The following is a 16,383-nucleotide window of genomic DNA, read 5'->3' as shown; positions in this document are numbered from 1 at the left end:
GATTTTGGCCACTTCACATTTTTGCAAAGACTGAGAAATACTTGGATGTCTATCTCGTGGAAGGGAAACATCCAATGGAATTCTGCTGGTTTTTGTATCTTGATTTATCTTGCTGTGAGATGTTTCTATCTTGTTACTGAAGTGATGATGATTTCTTACCAACACCACTCTGTATGCTTGTCATTATAAGCTGCAATTACTTGTGGTGAATTAGATAGACTGTAAGCGACCATTACTTGTTTCTTCTCAGCTATAGCTTCATCCCGCAGATCGGAAAGGTTTACTTGTGGTGAATTAGATAGACTGTGACCTCGAACAACTTGTGTATTCACGCCCTTTGAGTGCATAAGTCATACCCTCTTGTATTGGTTTGACTTTTGCATGGTCGATCCAGTTTTCGTGGAACTTTGGTGTGAATCCGATGACACAAGTAGCTTCTCAGAGGTCAATTTGCGCTTGATAGTAGATTGGTGGCCCTCCTCTTCTTCCTCCAGAAGCAATATGTCACTTTTGCTTGCCTACGAATTGCAAATCAAACGCCGAAACGGATAGATAATTTATCGTCAGCTGACACGCATTGTCACTTAAGATCTAAGTTATTTATCGTTCGTTTATATGTATAAAGATTGCAAGCAGAAAAATAAAATTTATTATGACTAAAAAGATAATTATAAACAAATGATGATAATTCTAAATCCCCTCTCTTCTCTTATAACAAACTTTCTTCTCTTATAACAAAAGAAAATCATATTTATGGATCTTAGATTACTAACTTGAGCATCGAAGGAACTAGGTTGGGAAACCTCTCTTGACCTTGGTCTTCGTATAGGTGACATCTTGAGAGCATAGTATTTTCATCTTGGGAGCACAATGCTTCCACATTGAAGATATCTTAGATATTCTTGCATACATGGGTCTGGACCACGTCGGGCTGACCAAGATATCAATGACATTTTCTTCTAACATTTTGACGATAGAATGAGGGCTAGATGTCACAGGAACGTCTACATACCCATCCTCTCAGTGGACGCTCTAACGAGAAGGCCCCACCTCCAACGTATAATACTTTTACTCAAGGAGAGTAACTATCGTCCTTCTCATAAATGAATGCGTTTATCTCAGCATAAACACTAACATGACACTAGCATTTATTCAATGACCTAAGCTCTTCACCTTGGGGGCAAACTCGAGCCACCTACTCGATCCCACAGAGGTGTTCCTAAGCCTTGCAAATCAGATGTATTTGCTCATGGGTATGTTATAAGTTATTGCCCCACTCTTATCTTAGCTAGCCCACATGACACCACCATCTCAACCATAGTCGACACCTTAATTGCTGTTCGCACTGGCACCCATTGGAGTCCTTTCGACCGACGCAATGCTAATATCTTAAAATCGCCTAAGATCTTCAACACTGCTAGCCAAGGGAGCCTTTTGCTCCACAATAATGAAATTTCAATGCACCACCACTCTCCTCTACCCTTAATCTAAGACTTAATCGATGAATTCAATAGATAGCTCCCTCGGTTGAGACAAATGGACCAATACTTAGATGAGATGTGATGAAAATTCCAATAGTCCAAGGTAGGGAATCCGGTAGATCTTACCTTAGATCGATCCTCATTCACCCAAAACATTTAAGTGGTGCTTAGCATCCTCTAGTTGGTGTGTCAATTTGGACGCTCGAGCCTCCGCCTCGATGACAGCAGAGGAAGCTCCACCTTTGTTTAACTCTTTAACCTTGACCCTAAGGTTGTCAACCATGGTAGCATGCTAGTAAATAACGACCCTAGTATCTTAGCGAACCAAAGTCAAAGGAGCAAATAACATCCTAACTTACTACCATTTTGTTTTGGTAGTAGGTGTCAATTAGGACCTTCCAAGGGGAGCCATAGAGTTGTTTCATCATCCTCAAGCATAAGGACCTACAACAATACTGCTTCGCTATCAGACTTTCGCATCACACCTTCTGCATCTCCTTAAGACCTTTCCATCAGGGCTGTAATAGTGTCTCTAGGGTCGGGTTTAACAGATCGACTATTTGCAAGGCCATGAAGGGCAAGGGCTTCCCCTTGCATTGGTCCAACATTGATCTCGACTTGCTCCCCCTCTTTCCCGAGTTTGACTTAGAACTTTGGCCTCCTGAAGGTGCTAGCACTGTAGTCGAGGGAGGCTCTATTTCTCGAAGTGACTCTTCCAGTGTGTCATCCCTTTGAGAGCACATTGTCCTCTTTACTAGGACTTTGTGTGTTTTTTTTAGTTAGTCATTGCTACCATGACAGCCAAACCGAGTGGATTCAACTCCTCTATCGATGTGTAGATTCATGCTTGACCGTGGCATCTGTCGAGACTGAACGAGGCTCCACCACCTCTATAAAGAGCTGAGCTCCTTCCTTTTCAGGGCATGTAGATTTATTCCTATAGAGGATTCAAATCACAAAGCAAGGAGAAAATAAAAAAATCAAGTAAAACAAGGAGAAGTTTGGGTCATACCCCAAGGAGTTCAGCTAAGACCCGCATCGGTCAATCACTCGTTGTCTATCTTTTGGACTGCCTCAAAGGAAGAGAGTATGTCTCTCAGTTGCACTTGATTTACCACCTCATACAATAAGAATAGAGAGGTGTTGTCAATGTAACATGCCGATCAAGTAAGGTTGAACCCCTAGTCTTGACTCGAGCTCATATAAAAGAAGTACTCCTTCTAGACCTTATTGTTGGAAGGGGCACCGTTGACTTTGAAGCCTCCTTAAATGACTAAATAATAACCACATCTTCCTTTGCACAACCAAAAATAGATAACAAAGAGAGTACGAGTTGGGATAATGTTGACATGCTGGTATTCCCTGATGAATACTATAGATAGCGTTATGAGTTAGGCACCATTTAGGAAGGCAATATTTCTCACTATTGAAGATAGGATACTATCACTAGATGAAAAGAAAGATGGAGACCTAGCACAAGGGCATCACATGACAAACAAAAAGATTAGGAGCAAAATCAAACAAACACTGACCAGGTCAGGGAACTTGCAAGTCAAACTTGGATGAGATAAAATACCTAGTTCTCAAGCGATCCAAGAGAGGTGCACTCACCACCAAATCACAATCATGAAAACTTCTCATGATCTCCAAGTCCCGAAGAACTATCAGGTTCACTAGAGAGGCCCCTTTTGATGAAGAGGACCTGACCGCCTGCACCCTTAGACTATCTGAAGACAAAGCATGAACCTTGACTGATTAGTAGCTATAAGATCAAAAAAAAATTATACGAGAAAGGAGAGACATCCTGACCTAATACAAAAGAGTAGAATTGACATCGGGACGAAGGACTCAAAGATCAACCCACCTTATCAAGAACTCAAGTGAAGGGGAGACGCTCCTAAACCCTAGGGGTGAGGTCGAGAGCTTTCGAGGCTCCAAAGATTTTGGACTTTGAGAGCTAAGATAGAGGAATGAGTCCCACCTTACAAGAGGAGGAGATTTGTAAGGAGACTGATCTCTCTACTCTCACAATCAAGATAAGTATTTCTTTGGGAAAAAAACCTAAGAGATAAAGGTCCGAGGCCTACCACGATGAAGAGTCCTTAACAAATCCACCATAGTGGAAAGAAGATACGAAACCAACCACGGTAGAGAAAGAACTTATCATGACAGAGAGAAGATATGAAATGGCGGAGAGAGGACTTAATAATCTGATATGATAAAGAGAATATTTGAAGCCCACTATGGCGGAAAGAATTGAAATTCACTATGGCAGAGAAAGGACTTGAAATCTACCATAATGGAGAGAAGATTAAAGCCTATTATAGCAGGAAGATTTAAAATCTGCTACGGTAGAGAAGGGACTTGAAAATCTGCCATGACGGAGAGAAGATTTGAAGGTCGCTATGGTGGGAAAATATAAAATTCATCATGGTGGAGAGGAGACTTATAATCCGCTATGGTGAAAGCACAGGCCAAACGTACTCGAGGCATATGAGTCGGGAAGCTCGATCGATATCAAGATAAACCCACTACAATATAGGCACAAGCCAAATATGCCCAAGGTGTATGAGTCGAGAAGCTCAACTAATGCCGAAATAAATATGCTATGATGGAGGCATAAGCCAAATGTGCTTAAGGCATTTAAATCGGGAAGCCTAACCAGCATTGAGATAAATTCGCTACGATGGAAGCACAAGCCAAATGTGTCCGAGGTATGTGAGTTGAAAAACCTAATTGACATCGAGATAAATCCGCTATAGTAGAGGCACAAGCTAAATATGCTCCAAGCATATGAGTCAGAAAACCCGACTGACACCAAGATAAATCCGCTATAACAGAGGCATAAGCCAAATATGCCTGAGACATGTGAGTCGGGAAATCCGATTGACGTCAAGATATATCAACTATAATGGAGGCACATGCCAAATGTGTTCGAGGCATGTGAGTTGGGAAACCCGACTAGCGTTAAGACAAATCTAGTTCGATAGAGGCACAGATCAAATATGCCCAAGACGTGTAAGTCAGGAAACCCGACCGATGGCGAAATAAATCTTTTTTATTGATGGAGGCACAAGCCAAATGTACCTAATACATGCAAATTAGAGAAACTAGATTGGCGTTGAGATAAATTCACTATGACGAAAATACAAGCTAAATATGTTTGAGACATGCGAGTTAGGAAACTCGATTAGCACCATGATAAATCCACTATGATGAAAGCGCATACCAAATGTGCCCGATACATGCGAGTCGAGAAAATTTGACCTACGTATGAAAACCTGACCTACGCTAAAGGGCATCCACTATGGTAGAAACACAAGCCCAACGTACCCGAGAAACCTGAATTAGGAAAACCTGACCCGTAGAATGAGATTCTGAATACTCCCATGCCAAAAAAATCGAATGATACGCTTTGAACTTCTCTTGCAAAAGCCTTGAAGCATGCCTTCACAAAAGGGGGGGACAAATGATAGAGAATTTACCGTCAACTAATACGTAATTATCTACATATATAAAGATTTAAAGCACAGAAACACAAGCTTCCTTCTCATTCATTATGATAAGAAATATAATCACAATCTATATTCTCTCCCTTTATAATAAAGACAATCCTAAACCTCATTCTCTTCTTTTATGACAAAAGAATGACTATTACAAACTTCCTTTCCCTCGTATGAAAATATTATAAATAGAGAAATTGGCACAGAACTCTTTCCTTTGTGAACTACTCGAGCTTAGATGTCATATTGTTAACTTGAGCATCGGAGGGATCGGGTCAGGGAATCTCCTTCAACCTTAGTCTTTATGCAGGTGGCATCTTAGAGCATAGCATTTTTATATCAGGAGTATAATTCTTTCACATAATCACCTTGAATATTTTTACATCCCTTATTTGACCAAATCAAGTCAGCGTACGACTCTAATTCCCCTATTTCATGGATTGTTATATACTTCGGTACCTATTTCATCGAGACAGTACTTGAAGTTGCATATGATTTCTTCTCATCGTTTGATGATCTGATAAAAGATCGGCGAAAAGTCATTTACAGAATCTCGTTAGTGATACAGTTCCCTTTTAAGGATCTCGACAATGAAAAGGTTTGGCCACAGGATCTCGTTAGTGATACAGTCTCCTTCAGTCTTTTAAGTGCAATGCATATGAAAAAGTGACTTCATTCGTAAACAACTAGTTTTCTCTCGATGCAGAGAAACAATGGCAATGTCTCCGATCAAATATCTTACACGCCTTCTCGTTGCTATCACCTCCCTATCTCTTCTTGCTTCCTTTACCGATGCTCATGAAGACCGACAGGTTAGTAGCAGTTTGCTCGAAAGACGATATATGTTCTCGTTTGGTGCTCTGTAGTGCGCTGATTTCTGGAGCTATGGTTGTCATATGCAGGTTTATATTGCTTACATGGGAAACCAGCCGTCATCGCAATACTACTCGACCGATTCCCATCTTACCTTACTCGATCGAGTACTCGATGGCGGCAGGTATACGTTAGTTCTTGAAATCTTGAAATCAATTCTAAAATTGATCGAGTGCTGTATTTTATGTAGTTCGGCGAAGGAGCGCTTGGTTTACAGCTACACGAGGAGCTTCAATGGGCTTGCAGCCAGACTCACTCACGAGGAGAAAGAAAAGTTAGCCGGTATGATGTCAGAGGACAAAATTGATTCATCGTTGCGATGCTGAATCCTGTGATTCACATATAAATATCAAGTCGATTGATGATTGATCAAACCTGTAGGTGAGCACGGAGTAATCTCAGTGTTTCCTAGCAGAAAGCTCAAGCCTCACACCACGAGGTCATGGGATTTCTTGGGCTTGACTCGCGATCTGCAGCGAAAGCAGTCGACCGGAACTGATATCATTGTCGGGATGTTAGACACAGGGATTTGGCCCGAGGCAGAAGCGTTTAGCGACGAAGGCTTTGGACCACCGCCGAGCAAATGGAAAGGTGTCTGCCAAAACTTCACATGTAACAAGTATGTGATCATCCTTGCGGTCGATCTCCTTCTCATGCTTCGTCACACCACTGAATGATTTGCATCTTTGGCCTACGGTAGTAAGATCGTGGGAGCACGCTTCTACATAGCCCCGGATGCCTCGATCCCCGTCGAGCGATCTCCACGAGATTTCAACGGCCACGGCAGCCACACCGCGTCGACGGTGGCCGGCGGCGAGGTGAGGAAAGCCAGCCTGTATGGCATTGCGAAAGGCACCGCAAGGGGTGGGGCGCCCACTGCAAGGATCGCCGTCTACAAGATCTGCTGGTCCGATGGCTGCGATTCCCATCACATCCTTGCTGCATTCGACGACGCCATAGCCGACGGCGTCGATATCATATCCGTGTCGCTCGGAGGGTCACTTGCAGTCGATTACTTCAAGGACGAACTAGCGATCGGATCATTCCATGCCGTGGCGAAGGGAATCCTTACATCCGCTTCGGCAGGTAACTACGGGCCGTATCGAGAGACCGTAACCAATGTCGCTCCATGGATGCTGGTGGTTGCAGCAAGCAGCATCGATCGACGCATCGTAGACAAGGTTGTCCTGGGAAATAATAAGACCATCAGTGTGAGTTACTTGTTGTACTAATCTCATGCCAAGATCTTGTCACTTCGATCTATATATGGTCGGTGGTGTACGGTTGCTTAAGAAAATTCACATGCACACAGGGGATCTCTATCAACAGCTTCCCCAGTCAGAAAAAATTCTACCCACTGGTACTCGGCGATGAAAGGTAACAATGCTTCATTTATCATCGTCATCATCATCTCTCATTCTCTTTCCATTGTGTGCTGTAGCATCTGTTTGGAAGAAACCCCAAATACAACTTTTGAAGGAAAGATTATCCTGTGTGATGGTCTTTATGAAGCTGGAGCTGTGTCTTCCGGTGCCAAGGGAGCATTGGCAGTGATTAGCGACCTGGACTCAGCACGCACATACTCTCTTCCTGCAGTCGGCATCAGCGAAAGGCAGGGGAAAACAATCAGAAACTACATCGAGAGAGCCAGGTTATTCTAACCAGCTCACAACTTTTCGATCTGTAACCACGTCTCGTAGTGCCACTAAGTTGTTAACCTGTTTTCTTTTACTTTTGGCAATTTAATTTGCATGGAGCAGGAGACCTCTTTCTAGGATAAAAAAAAGTCGGGCAGTCTTCAACCCAGGAGCGCCAGTTGTTGCTTTGTTCTCCTCCAGGGGGCCGAATCCGATCACTCCCAATATCCTGAAAGTGGGTGATGCCTTCAACATTTCTCAGACTTGCAGCCCTTTTCCTTTGAGAAATCTAACCTCCACTCTGTTTTCCATTTGGAAGCCTGATATAAGTGCTCCTGGGACTGATATCTTGGCAACATGGTCTCCCAAGGGCTCCGTTTCTAACGACGTCAATGATACGCGCTCAGTCAAGTACAACATCATATCCGGAACATCCATGGCCTGCCCCCATGCCACTGCTGTTGCTGCCTACGTCAAGTCGTTCCACCCGGGATGGTCTCCGGCAGCCATCAAGTCTGCTCTTATGACTACAGGTAATCCGAGTCTCCTCCTCGTAATTCTAATTCTCGTCGCACTGCTGCGGCGTTTCTCATGTGTCTTTGCCGTGCAGCCACTCCTATGAGTCCGTCACGCAATCCAGAGGCCGAACTCGCCTATGGAGCTGGGCAACTCAATCCGAAAAAGGCAACAAGTCCGGGTCTTGTGTATGATGCAACCGCGAGAGACTTCGTGAAAATGCTCTGCGTGCAAGGCTACAGCACAAGGTTGATCAGGCTCGTGACTGGAGATAATAGCAGCAGCTGTCCCAGGAACGTAAACGTAACAACGGTGGATATGAACTATCCTACGATGACCCGCTATGTTGCACGGGGTAAGGAGTACCGAGCAGAATTCTCGAGGACAGTAACCAATGTGGGAAATCCAAATTCCACCTACACAGCCAAGGTCGCCTCAGGATCCGGTCTTGATATTGAGGTGAATCCACGTAAGCTTCACTTCGGAGAATTGAATGAGAAGCAAAGCTTCGTCGTGAGGGTCGCTGGGAAGCCGCTCTCGCTGAACTCTGTTGCCTCGGCTTCGATCGTATGGTCCGATGGAAAACATGAGGTGAGAAGTCCGATAGTTATACATACAGAACATGAGCTGTGGTCATGACCAACCTGCTTATTAGCATTAGTTTTTGGAGGTTTGGTTGTATGCTTGATTTATATACTGGTTTATTATTATCTTTTCACCTATGAGATTGTAACCGCATAGTAAGGGCAGTGTTTGTGCATGCATTTCACAATGATAAACAGCAGTTCTGTGGATGAATTTTACTTTTTTTTTTGTCAAATCAATCATAAATTTAAAATAATCAATTGTATGACAGAGGATTAGCATCCAGCACATGAGAAAAGAATCTCATAAAAAATTAGCATAAAGACAGCAGTCAATTGTGCACGTTAAGAAAGAATCTCATCAAGCAAATGATTGCACAAGAGTTATGACAATCCATTATAAATGCTTGATTCTAGCATCAACATCATATATAAACATACAATTAATTGTATATGAACTTTCAAATAAAATTGTTTATATAGTCAATTTCAAAGTAAATTAATTTACGATAAATTTGGTCCTCATCGAAGAAACTGAACACAAATACACGAGGAAGCGACACTCCAAGAGTCTTTAACCTATGTAACATCTCTAGGTAGGTAATCCCCTTTTGTTACTATGTAACCTCTCTATGTCAACTTGTTGACAGAACAAGTTGGGCTACAACTATCCCGAACAAGAAAAAAAAAAAAAATCACCACAGTGCTTGTTTCTCCAACTATTTTGTAAGAATACTTTCTCCAAACATCTGAAGAAGAGTTGTATCATATTTATGTAGCCGGCAAGCAAACATCAATTAATTAAGCAAGCCTGAAACCTTGAGACAATGTAATGACCATGAAATATGCAGCAGGTCTTGATAAAAGAATAATACTGGCATAACTATATCTGACAAACAGTATCCCAAGGTCCAAACTGAGTTCACCCTAATAAAACTTATCTTTATTATGTTCATATTAACATTATAGTCTTTTGATCAAGCTTTTTATAAATTTACGAAAAATCCAATCAAAAATATGATCCATTAAAAAAATTGGGCACATGAAACTGATCTCCATAGTGCTTATCTTTGTATGGGAAGGCATATATACCATGTTTCCAAACAGAATCAAACAAAAGAAGGGTTGAAAAGAAACATTCTGATTACTTCAAAGAGTTGCCGCTGCTCCTATGGAATGGCCATAGGCTAGCTAGACGTTCTAGCACTCCACCACTCCTGGAGAAGTAACCAGAGAAGGCTTGATGAACTGCCGGTGGTGGAAAGTCCTCAGCCGGCATGGCAAACGGACGGATCATCTTTTCAAACTTGTCTAATGTCAAGTAAGACCCTGCTTCCTGCAACCTCTCAGGTCCCATGATGGGTAATGTGTGCTCTTGAAGCAAACAAGCAGCTTCATTGTCATGATCCTGCACCAAAATAATCCAAAAGAAAACTCATGTGATCTAGCTGTCAATCCTCATTGTGATATTTCTAGTTATCTATAATACTTGATGCTGTTCTAGAGATAAACTAGCATAATTACCTGTAGAGGGCTTAAATCTGCACCATGACTGAAGGTCATTTCTATCCGGAACCTCTTTGGGTCTTCTAAAGATACCTGCAATTAGTGGAGTAACAATTTAACGGAGTTAATAAGTGCTAGATCCAACCGATTTAAGGCCAGACAAATTTGCATTGCAAGGTGACCAAGCAACATTGACTGTCTTGTGGGTGTATATAATGTAAACACACACACACACACGAGGACATGCACATTCAGGCAAACACAAAGCATAAGCATATATGTCCGCCATCTATGCATAAAAATAAAATATGAAGAATATAATTGGGTGATTGATATTCTTCTGTCATATAATTGCCATGTGTCTCAATGCAAAAACAAGCAGCTGCGGGTTTGACTATTAAATTTTTTTTTTTCAGGTTGTGTTGATTAAAACAATCCCATTTCACCTACCATGGAAATTATGTATTTACTTTAACTCAATAATTGCCATCAATTGATGTGGAATACATGAATCAAGTAAAAGAACTCAATACTATGTTTAGAGACTTATACAGCTGTAATTGTTCATAACAAAATTTCCCTGAGCTCTTTTTTTATTGTGAAAGCCAGCTCTCACTCTTAAGCCACAGATTTATTTCAACTCAGGAAAAGTCCTATTTTCTTCCTCCATGGTTGCCACTGAAAAGTAGCTCCTACCAGTAATAAGAGGCCTTACATTGACAGAGAAAGTCTCCACTGTCCTTCACCGCTCTGACTGAATTGCAAGTCACCAGTCACCGACTGAAAGGACTGAACGGATTGGATCGCAACTGCTACTGTTTGCCAGAGTTGTCATTGGCTGGAAAAATCAAGTATGAACTCTCTCTCTCTCTCTCTCTCACTATGTTATTTTCAAGAGAACTTTTCAAGAGAACTTTCTTAGCTAAATAATCTGTAGACCAGTCAGCTTTATTTGGAAATCCAACAGATTCTGAATGTTCTGGTAACTCAACACAGGTGCCACGTCTAAAGAATAGCTTCACATGATGTTTTATGGAACTTGAAACCTCCTCCAACTTCACAATATTTCCAATATCTGCTCTACAGGGCAGTAGAGCATGTCACCCTGTACCCCTATCATTTCTTTTTCTTACAATTGTCTTTCTCTTTTTTGTACCTTTTTAATCTTTCCTTCCATGCCTTGGTCGCTCCTTTTCTTTCTCGCTTTATCTCTCTCCCTTCCTCCTCCTTGGCCTCCTCCCTATCGCCTCAAAAATGGGTCACTGCTTCCTTCTTCACCTCTAATATGTCTCATCCTTGCCCTTCTCTTCCTACACCTCTTCTTCCTTCTCCACCTCATCATGTTCAACATCCAGCCCTCCTCCTACCATGGCTCAGTCTGAGCATGGACTGCTACCAGTGTCGAACCAAGACTTTGAACCTTGGTTTGTATCATTCTTTTTCTTTTCCTCTTTCTCACACCATGTCTCTTTTATTCTCTCCTTTCTTCCCTCTTCCTCTACCTCCTCTCTGCCGCGTTGCTAACATCACATCCTTGTTTAAGTTGCCATCTCCACCTCTCTTGGGCCATTGTCTCCTCTTATTGGTACACCTCTTCTGCCTCCTACTCTTCTTCCTCTTTCCCCTCTTCTCTCCACTACTCTGTTCTCTCCCTTGATCTCTGATCTGGACAAAATCAATCTGTACTGAGTGTCGGTATGTGGATCTGTATAGACACTATACCAGTCCTATCATTGACCGGTATTAGCAATGGCTTGATATTCTAAACCTTGATATCAAATACTTAATGTCTAGCATAGTAGCATATACTACAGCAATTGTGTAGGAGTGCCACAAAAACCAATGTCGTGGTACTACAAAAACCAACATATGGATGCAACAAACCACAAGCAAAAATGACGTTAATCCAAAAATGTAGCTGAAAAGGACTATTGAACAATTTCTTAAATGCATGTTATACCAATAACTAGTTCTCCGAAAGACACCTTTGTAGTGACTTTGACCATGATTTAAATGTACAAAGAAAGGGAGATGAGACAACAAATTAATATTCAACTTCTAGTCAAGCATCCATGATGCTCTTATCGTTTATGCACTTCCAATAACAAGTCATAATGTCTCAATTATTTAGGGTACACTTCATCGATCTTTTCTTGCCATTGAGCTACATAAAAGATATCCAAAGGTAATCGAGTAATCAAATGAGCTTCTTGTAAAGCTTGGATGTCTCCCTACATCTTTCTTGCACCACTAATCATAATCGACTCATGTTGATTAATAATGGCATTTGTAGGTCACTTCTGAACATGCTGATATTATCTGCAATTATCCAACTCCATTTTACATTATATTGGGTTACATCTAATTGTTGAATGAAAATATTTCTTTATCTTTTCTTATAAACCCACAACATTGACCTCAACATTTTCTTTTTGATTTCATTAATTCTCAATTGCCGAAAAATCCAATGTATAAAGATGTTGGCCTTACAAGTTACAACTGCACTATAGAAATTTCATCTTAATCTACTGGTAGATAATAATCATACAAAAATCCTTTTGCCCCCTCTTTAGCCATCTTGTTTTTACTTTAACAAAAAATATTTTCACTAATCTGCCTTGTTGAGTAATGCTTTTACTCTGCTAATATTGTATTCCATATATTCAGTTTCAGTATTTCATACATTGTACTATGCCCCCAATTTGTTCTCATAACTAGAGTTCAAAATTAATGTCAACAAAAATCTTAGTAAACAAAAAAAATTAATCACAATTAAATTGTTAATGAACTTAAGAATAATGATTGCTTGCAATGGGAAATGAGACATCATATACGAGGAACAAGTGTTCCATTAGAACAAGTGCACTCTAGAAAAATTTTCCAACCTAAAACAAATTAGTATATTTTACTTGACCCAATTCTTTAGTAGCATGGTCATCACCCATGAACACAACACTGATTTCATGAACAGAAGCTTTCTTAATTATACAATTTTCACTTGAATTCTTCATTACACTAGATTTACATATAAGTTAACATGAATCATAAAATCAGTAATAGTGTATTGGGAGGAATAAAAAACAATGAAGACATGACAGGTTTCTGATTCACTAAAGTTTAAACCATACCTCTATGTTTTCGAACATCCGTAGAACAATGTGACTCGTATAATCAAGTTCTCTAGTCTTAAATAGCCGCTCCAATGCACTACTGCATACAAGGCTATCCTCTCCTTGTATGGACTCATCCAGGTTACAAAAGCGAAGAACATTCATTAGAGAGTGAATATGAGATTCCTGTAATTGACAAAGCAATTCATGAAATTATTACCTTAAATATGATAACAATTGAGAAAGAATGAAAATTAATGTTCAAGGATACACAAGTCCATCAATTATTCATTGGTTGATATCCAAATCTGGAGAAAACAAACCACCATTCTAAAACTAAACTTCACACTTGTTGCGATTTCAAGGTACATCATAGGTCTCAAGGGAACTTCGAAGGATGCAAGGAATGCAAGCCTCAGCAGAAGTCGATAATATAGATACTTCTGAGAATCAACTATCTTTTTTGAGTTCTCGAAGACATTTATGTGAGACCATTTCTTTCTTGATCTTGCTTGTTTAGGAACTAGACACTAGGAGACTTTGTGCCATAAATCCTTCTACATTTTACAATTTTTTTCTGTAAGTGAAAAAATTATGGGGAAAAGTGTGGATAATGACAACCATATGCCCCGACATGAGCTACCTAAGATCAGGGTCTGCCATACCGAATCATACCGCCCGGTACGGGCGGTACATACCGATCCGACAGGCCAGTGGTACGCGGACCGCCTGGTACCGGTCCGCACTGTAGCAGTGCACTGTAGTACACTGTAGTGCTGCTACAGTGCTCGGTGCACCTGGGTGTACCGCTCGGTACACCATACCGTACCGGTACCGAGCCCAGATCGAAATACCGGTACGGTACGGTATTGCGAACCTTGCCTAAGATAATAAATAATCAGACGATAAACTGATTATGTAGCTAGACTCTAAAACTTCGAATGTCCAGATATACGAAATAGGTAAAGATTAGGCAATCTTCTTTGCTTCATTTATTTTAGTCTGATTCTACTACTGCAAGAGATGCAAGAATTGACAGAAATAAGTTCAACACCTACCGAACTTGTCATTTGGATTTGAAATCAGTCAAACCTGTGTCATGCAACAATTTATCCAAATATACAAAGGATAAACAGTGTGTTAATGATTGTCCTCTATTGGGTTTAAGTATTAAAATAACATGTAACATCTCGAGGTCATTATGTTCATACTTCATAGATCAACTGTATAACTTCACATGATGATCATCTCAATTCTCTTCTATTTGTATCATATACAAAAGTAACCTAAAAGTTCTCTTGATTCTGTATAACCACTCTCTTCCACAACCTTAACATCGTAAACAGCATACTCCACCTCTTCTTAGATTTCGATTATTTGCACCATATATAAAAGGAACCCAGAAGTTCTGTCAATTCTGCATAACCACTTCAAAATGCATCACACAGGATTCCACAATCTTAACATACAAAACACCATATTTGACAAAATCCAAAATTTAAACCAGACCAAAGAAAACATAATTATTCTCAACACACTATCCAGAACAGCATTTCATGACATTTATGCCACCAATCTATTGCTTCACTCTTGTTTCTAACAATCCAACTAAGGTCAACTTATTAAAACTGTTCTTAATACACATTCATCTGCAGAGAAGCTAGATCAACCAGATTTAGATGGTGATCAATGAGATTACTGGAAATAACATGATTTAACCATGCACAGGTCACAACTAGATGATAAGTGAACCATTTTAAAAAAATGAGAAAGATATATGCACATACCGATGTGAAATAAAGCCTTGTGCGGACATGTCGTTCAGGTGTTTTCACATTAGCATATCTGACAAGTAAAGAATGTAGTAATTATCCTGTCCTCACTAAATAACTCATAACTAAGAAGATAAAAATACAAACTTCGGATCCAAGCGGTATTTGGTCTCTCTATCATCATCATCATCTTCATTTTTTTTTGGTGAGTTGTCACAGGTGGAATTTGATCTTCTTGTGTGCTCATTCTTATTCAGAGGTCTAAATAAGTCTGTCTCATCCTGATTGTAGTTTGGTTCACCAACACTTATTGCTTCTTCTCGAGTATTACGCAGGTCAATTAAAATCTTGCCCAACAAACGACGAGCAATCTGAACCACCAAAAATTAAAACCAAGAAAACAACTTGTAAATAAAGATTGAGTACACACTTAAAGATTGGCTGGTAGACTGCTCTGGAGTCAACATGTTCTATTAATAAGCATCTAATAATGATGAAAAGAAAAGTGTTCAAAACTTCAAATCAACATTAAAAAAAAGTATCTTTTTAAAAGAAGACTGACAACAATCTATATCTGCTCAAGGAAAGTGCCATTCAGGAAGCAAATTGTTGTACTACCAGGATGCATAAAATGTTTGATGGGAAAAGCTATTCTTTGACATTCCGTTATAGATAGATGACAGGAATTTCTACATCATCTATAATAGACATCAAGAAACTTGACAATGCATGAACAGATAAAGAAATTACAGAGAATTGACCAATTTATGCGGTTGTCATCTACACCTTTAATGATAATGTGGTATGACAGAAATTAAACACTAACAAGCAGCTCAGAGAGAGCATCTCAACAGTGGAAATAGTATGTGGGTTGGAGAGACAATGTTGATGAGGCCCCTGAGCTTACAACTGTTCTTCATGCATCATTGGAGGAAAATCACATGCATGAGATAGCAAAACACTAACATGGCTTCGGAAGTCCATCCCAGTATGAGGACAATTGATGTGGAACAGTTCTGATTTATTTTTCTCTTGGATAATTTTAAGTAGCTTATGGTGTCTTTTGCATGTATCATAAGTTACCGCATGGAATATCCACAACAATCCTATATTAGTTACCAAGATTTCTCAATAAGAAGAAAATAAAATTAAAATAAAAGGAAGGAAAAATCATAGATTTGATTGAAAAGTTGTAAAAAAAGGGGATAAGAGTTGAATTTAATTAAAATTTCATCCCCACGAGGAATGGAGGAAGTTTATGCAGGAGTGTTAGTATGAGATAACCTAGTGATCATAAGCCAGGCAGAAGTGACAGTATATGACAGTCACGAGTCAAGGACATACAAGGTTTTGAGTTTTTTGGATAGGATGCTAGCTCTTAACATGATTGACATTGATCCA

General features: G+C 40.1%; 2 protein-coding genes across 2 annotated transcripts in view; one reads left to right on the top strand and one right to left on the bottom strand.

Annotated features, from left to right (window-relative positions):
* The first annotated feature begins 5,703 nt into the window (after positions 1–5,703).
* On the top strand, positions 5,704–8,752 carry LOC135643780 (subtilisin-like protease SBT4.3). Its single transcript, XM_065161133.1, has 10 exons — positions 5,704–5,796; positions 5,887–5,981; positions 6,048–6,139; positions 6,239–6,476; positions 6,558–7,068; positions 7,170–7,234; positions 7,299–7,508; positions 7,618–7,729; positions 7,814–8,027; positions 8,105–8,752. The coding sequence occupies exons 1-10, from the start codon at positions 5,704–5,706 to the stop codon at positions 8,647–8,649; spliced, it is 2,175 nt and encodes a 724-aa protein (XP_065017205.1). The 3' UTR covers positions 8,650–8,752.
* A 759-nt stretch (positions 8,753–9,511) lies between these two features.
* The window catches only part of LOC135642223 (inositol hexakisphosphate and diphosphoinositol-pentakisphosphate kinase VIP2-like), a 56,461-nt gene continuing 49,589 nt past the window's right edge, over positions 9,512–16,383 (bottom strand). The window contains exons 26-30 of the mRNA XM_065158190.1: positions 15,130–15,353; positions 14,998–15,055; positions 13,229–13,396; positions 10,119–10,193; positions 9,512–10,002 (exon numbers count right to left, since the gene is read on the bottom strand). Of these exons, the coding sequence (XP_065014262.1) occupies positions 9,739–10,002; positions 10,119–10,193; positions 13,229–13,396; positions 14,998–15,055; positions 15,130–15,353 (789 nt within the window). The 3' untranslated portion in view covers positions 9,512–9,738. The remainder of the gene's footprint in view (positions 10,003–10,118; positions 10,194–13,228; positions 13,397–14,997; positions 15,056–15,129; positions 15,354–16,383) is intronic.

Source organism: Musa acuminata, chromosome BXJ3-7, assembly GCF_036884655.1.
Source record: "Musa acuminata AAA Group cultivar baxijiao chromosome BXJ3-7, Cavendish_Baxijiao_AAA, whole genome shotgun sequence".
NCBI lineage: Eukaryota > Viridiplantae > Streptophyta > Magnoliopsida > Zingiberales > Musaceae > Musa > Musa acuminata.
Note: the sequence above shows the minus strand (reverse complement) of the source record. Positions and strands in the feature narration are given on the sequence as shown.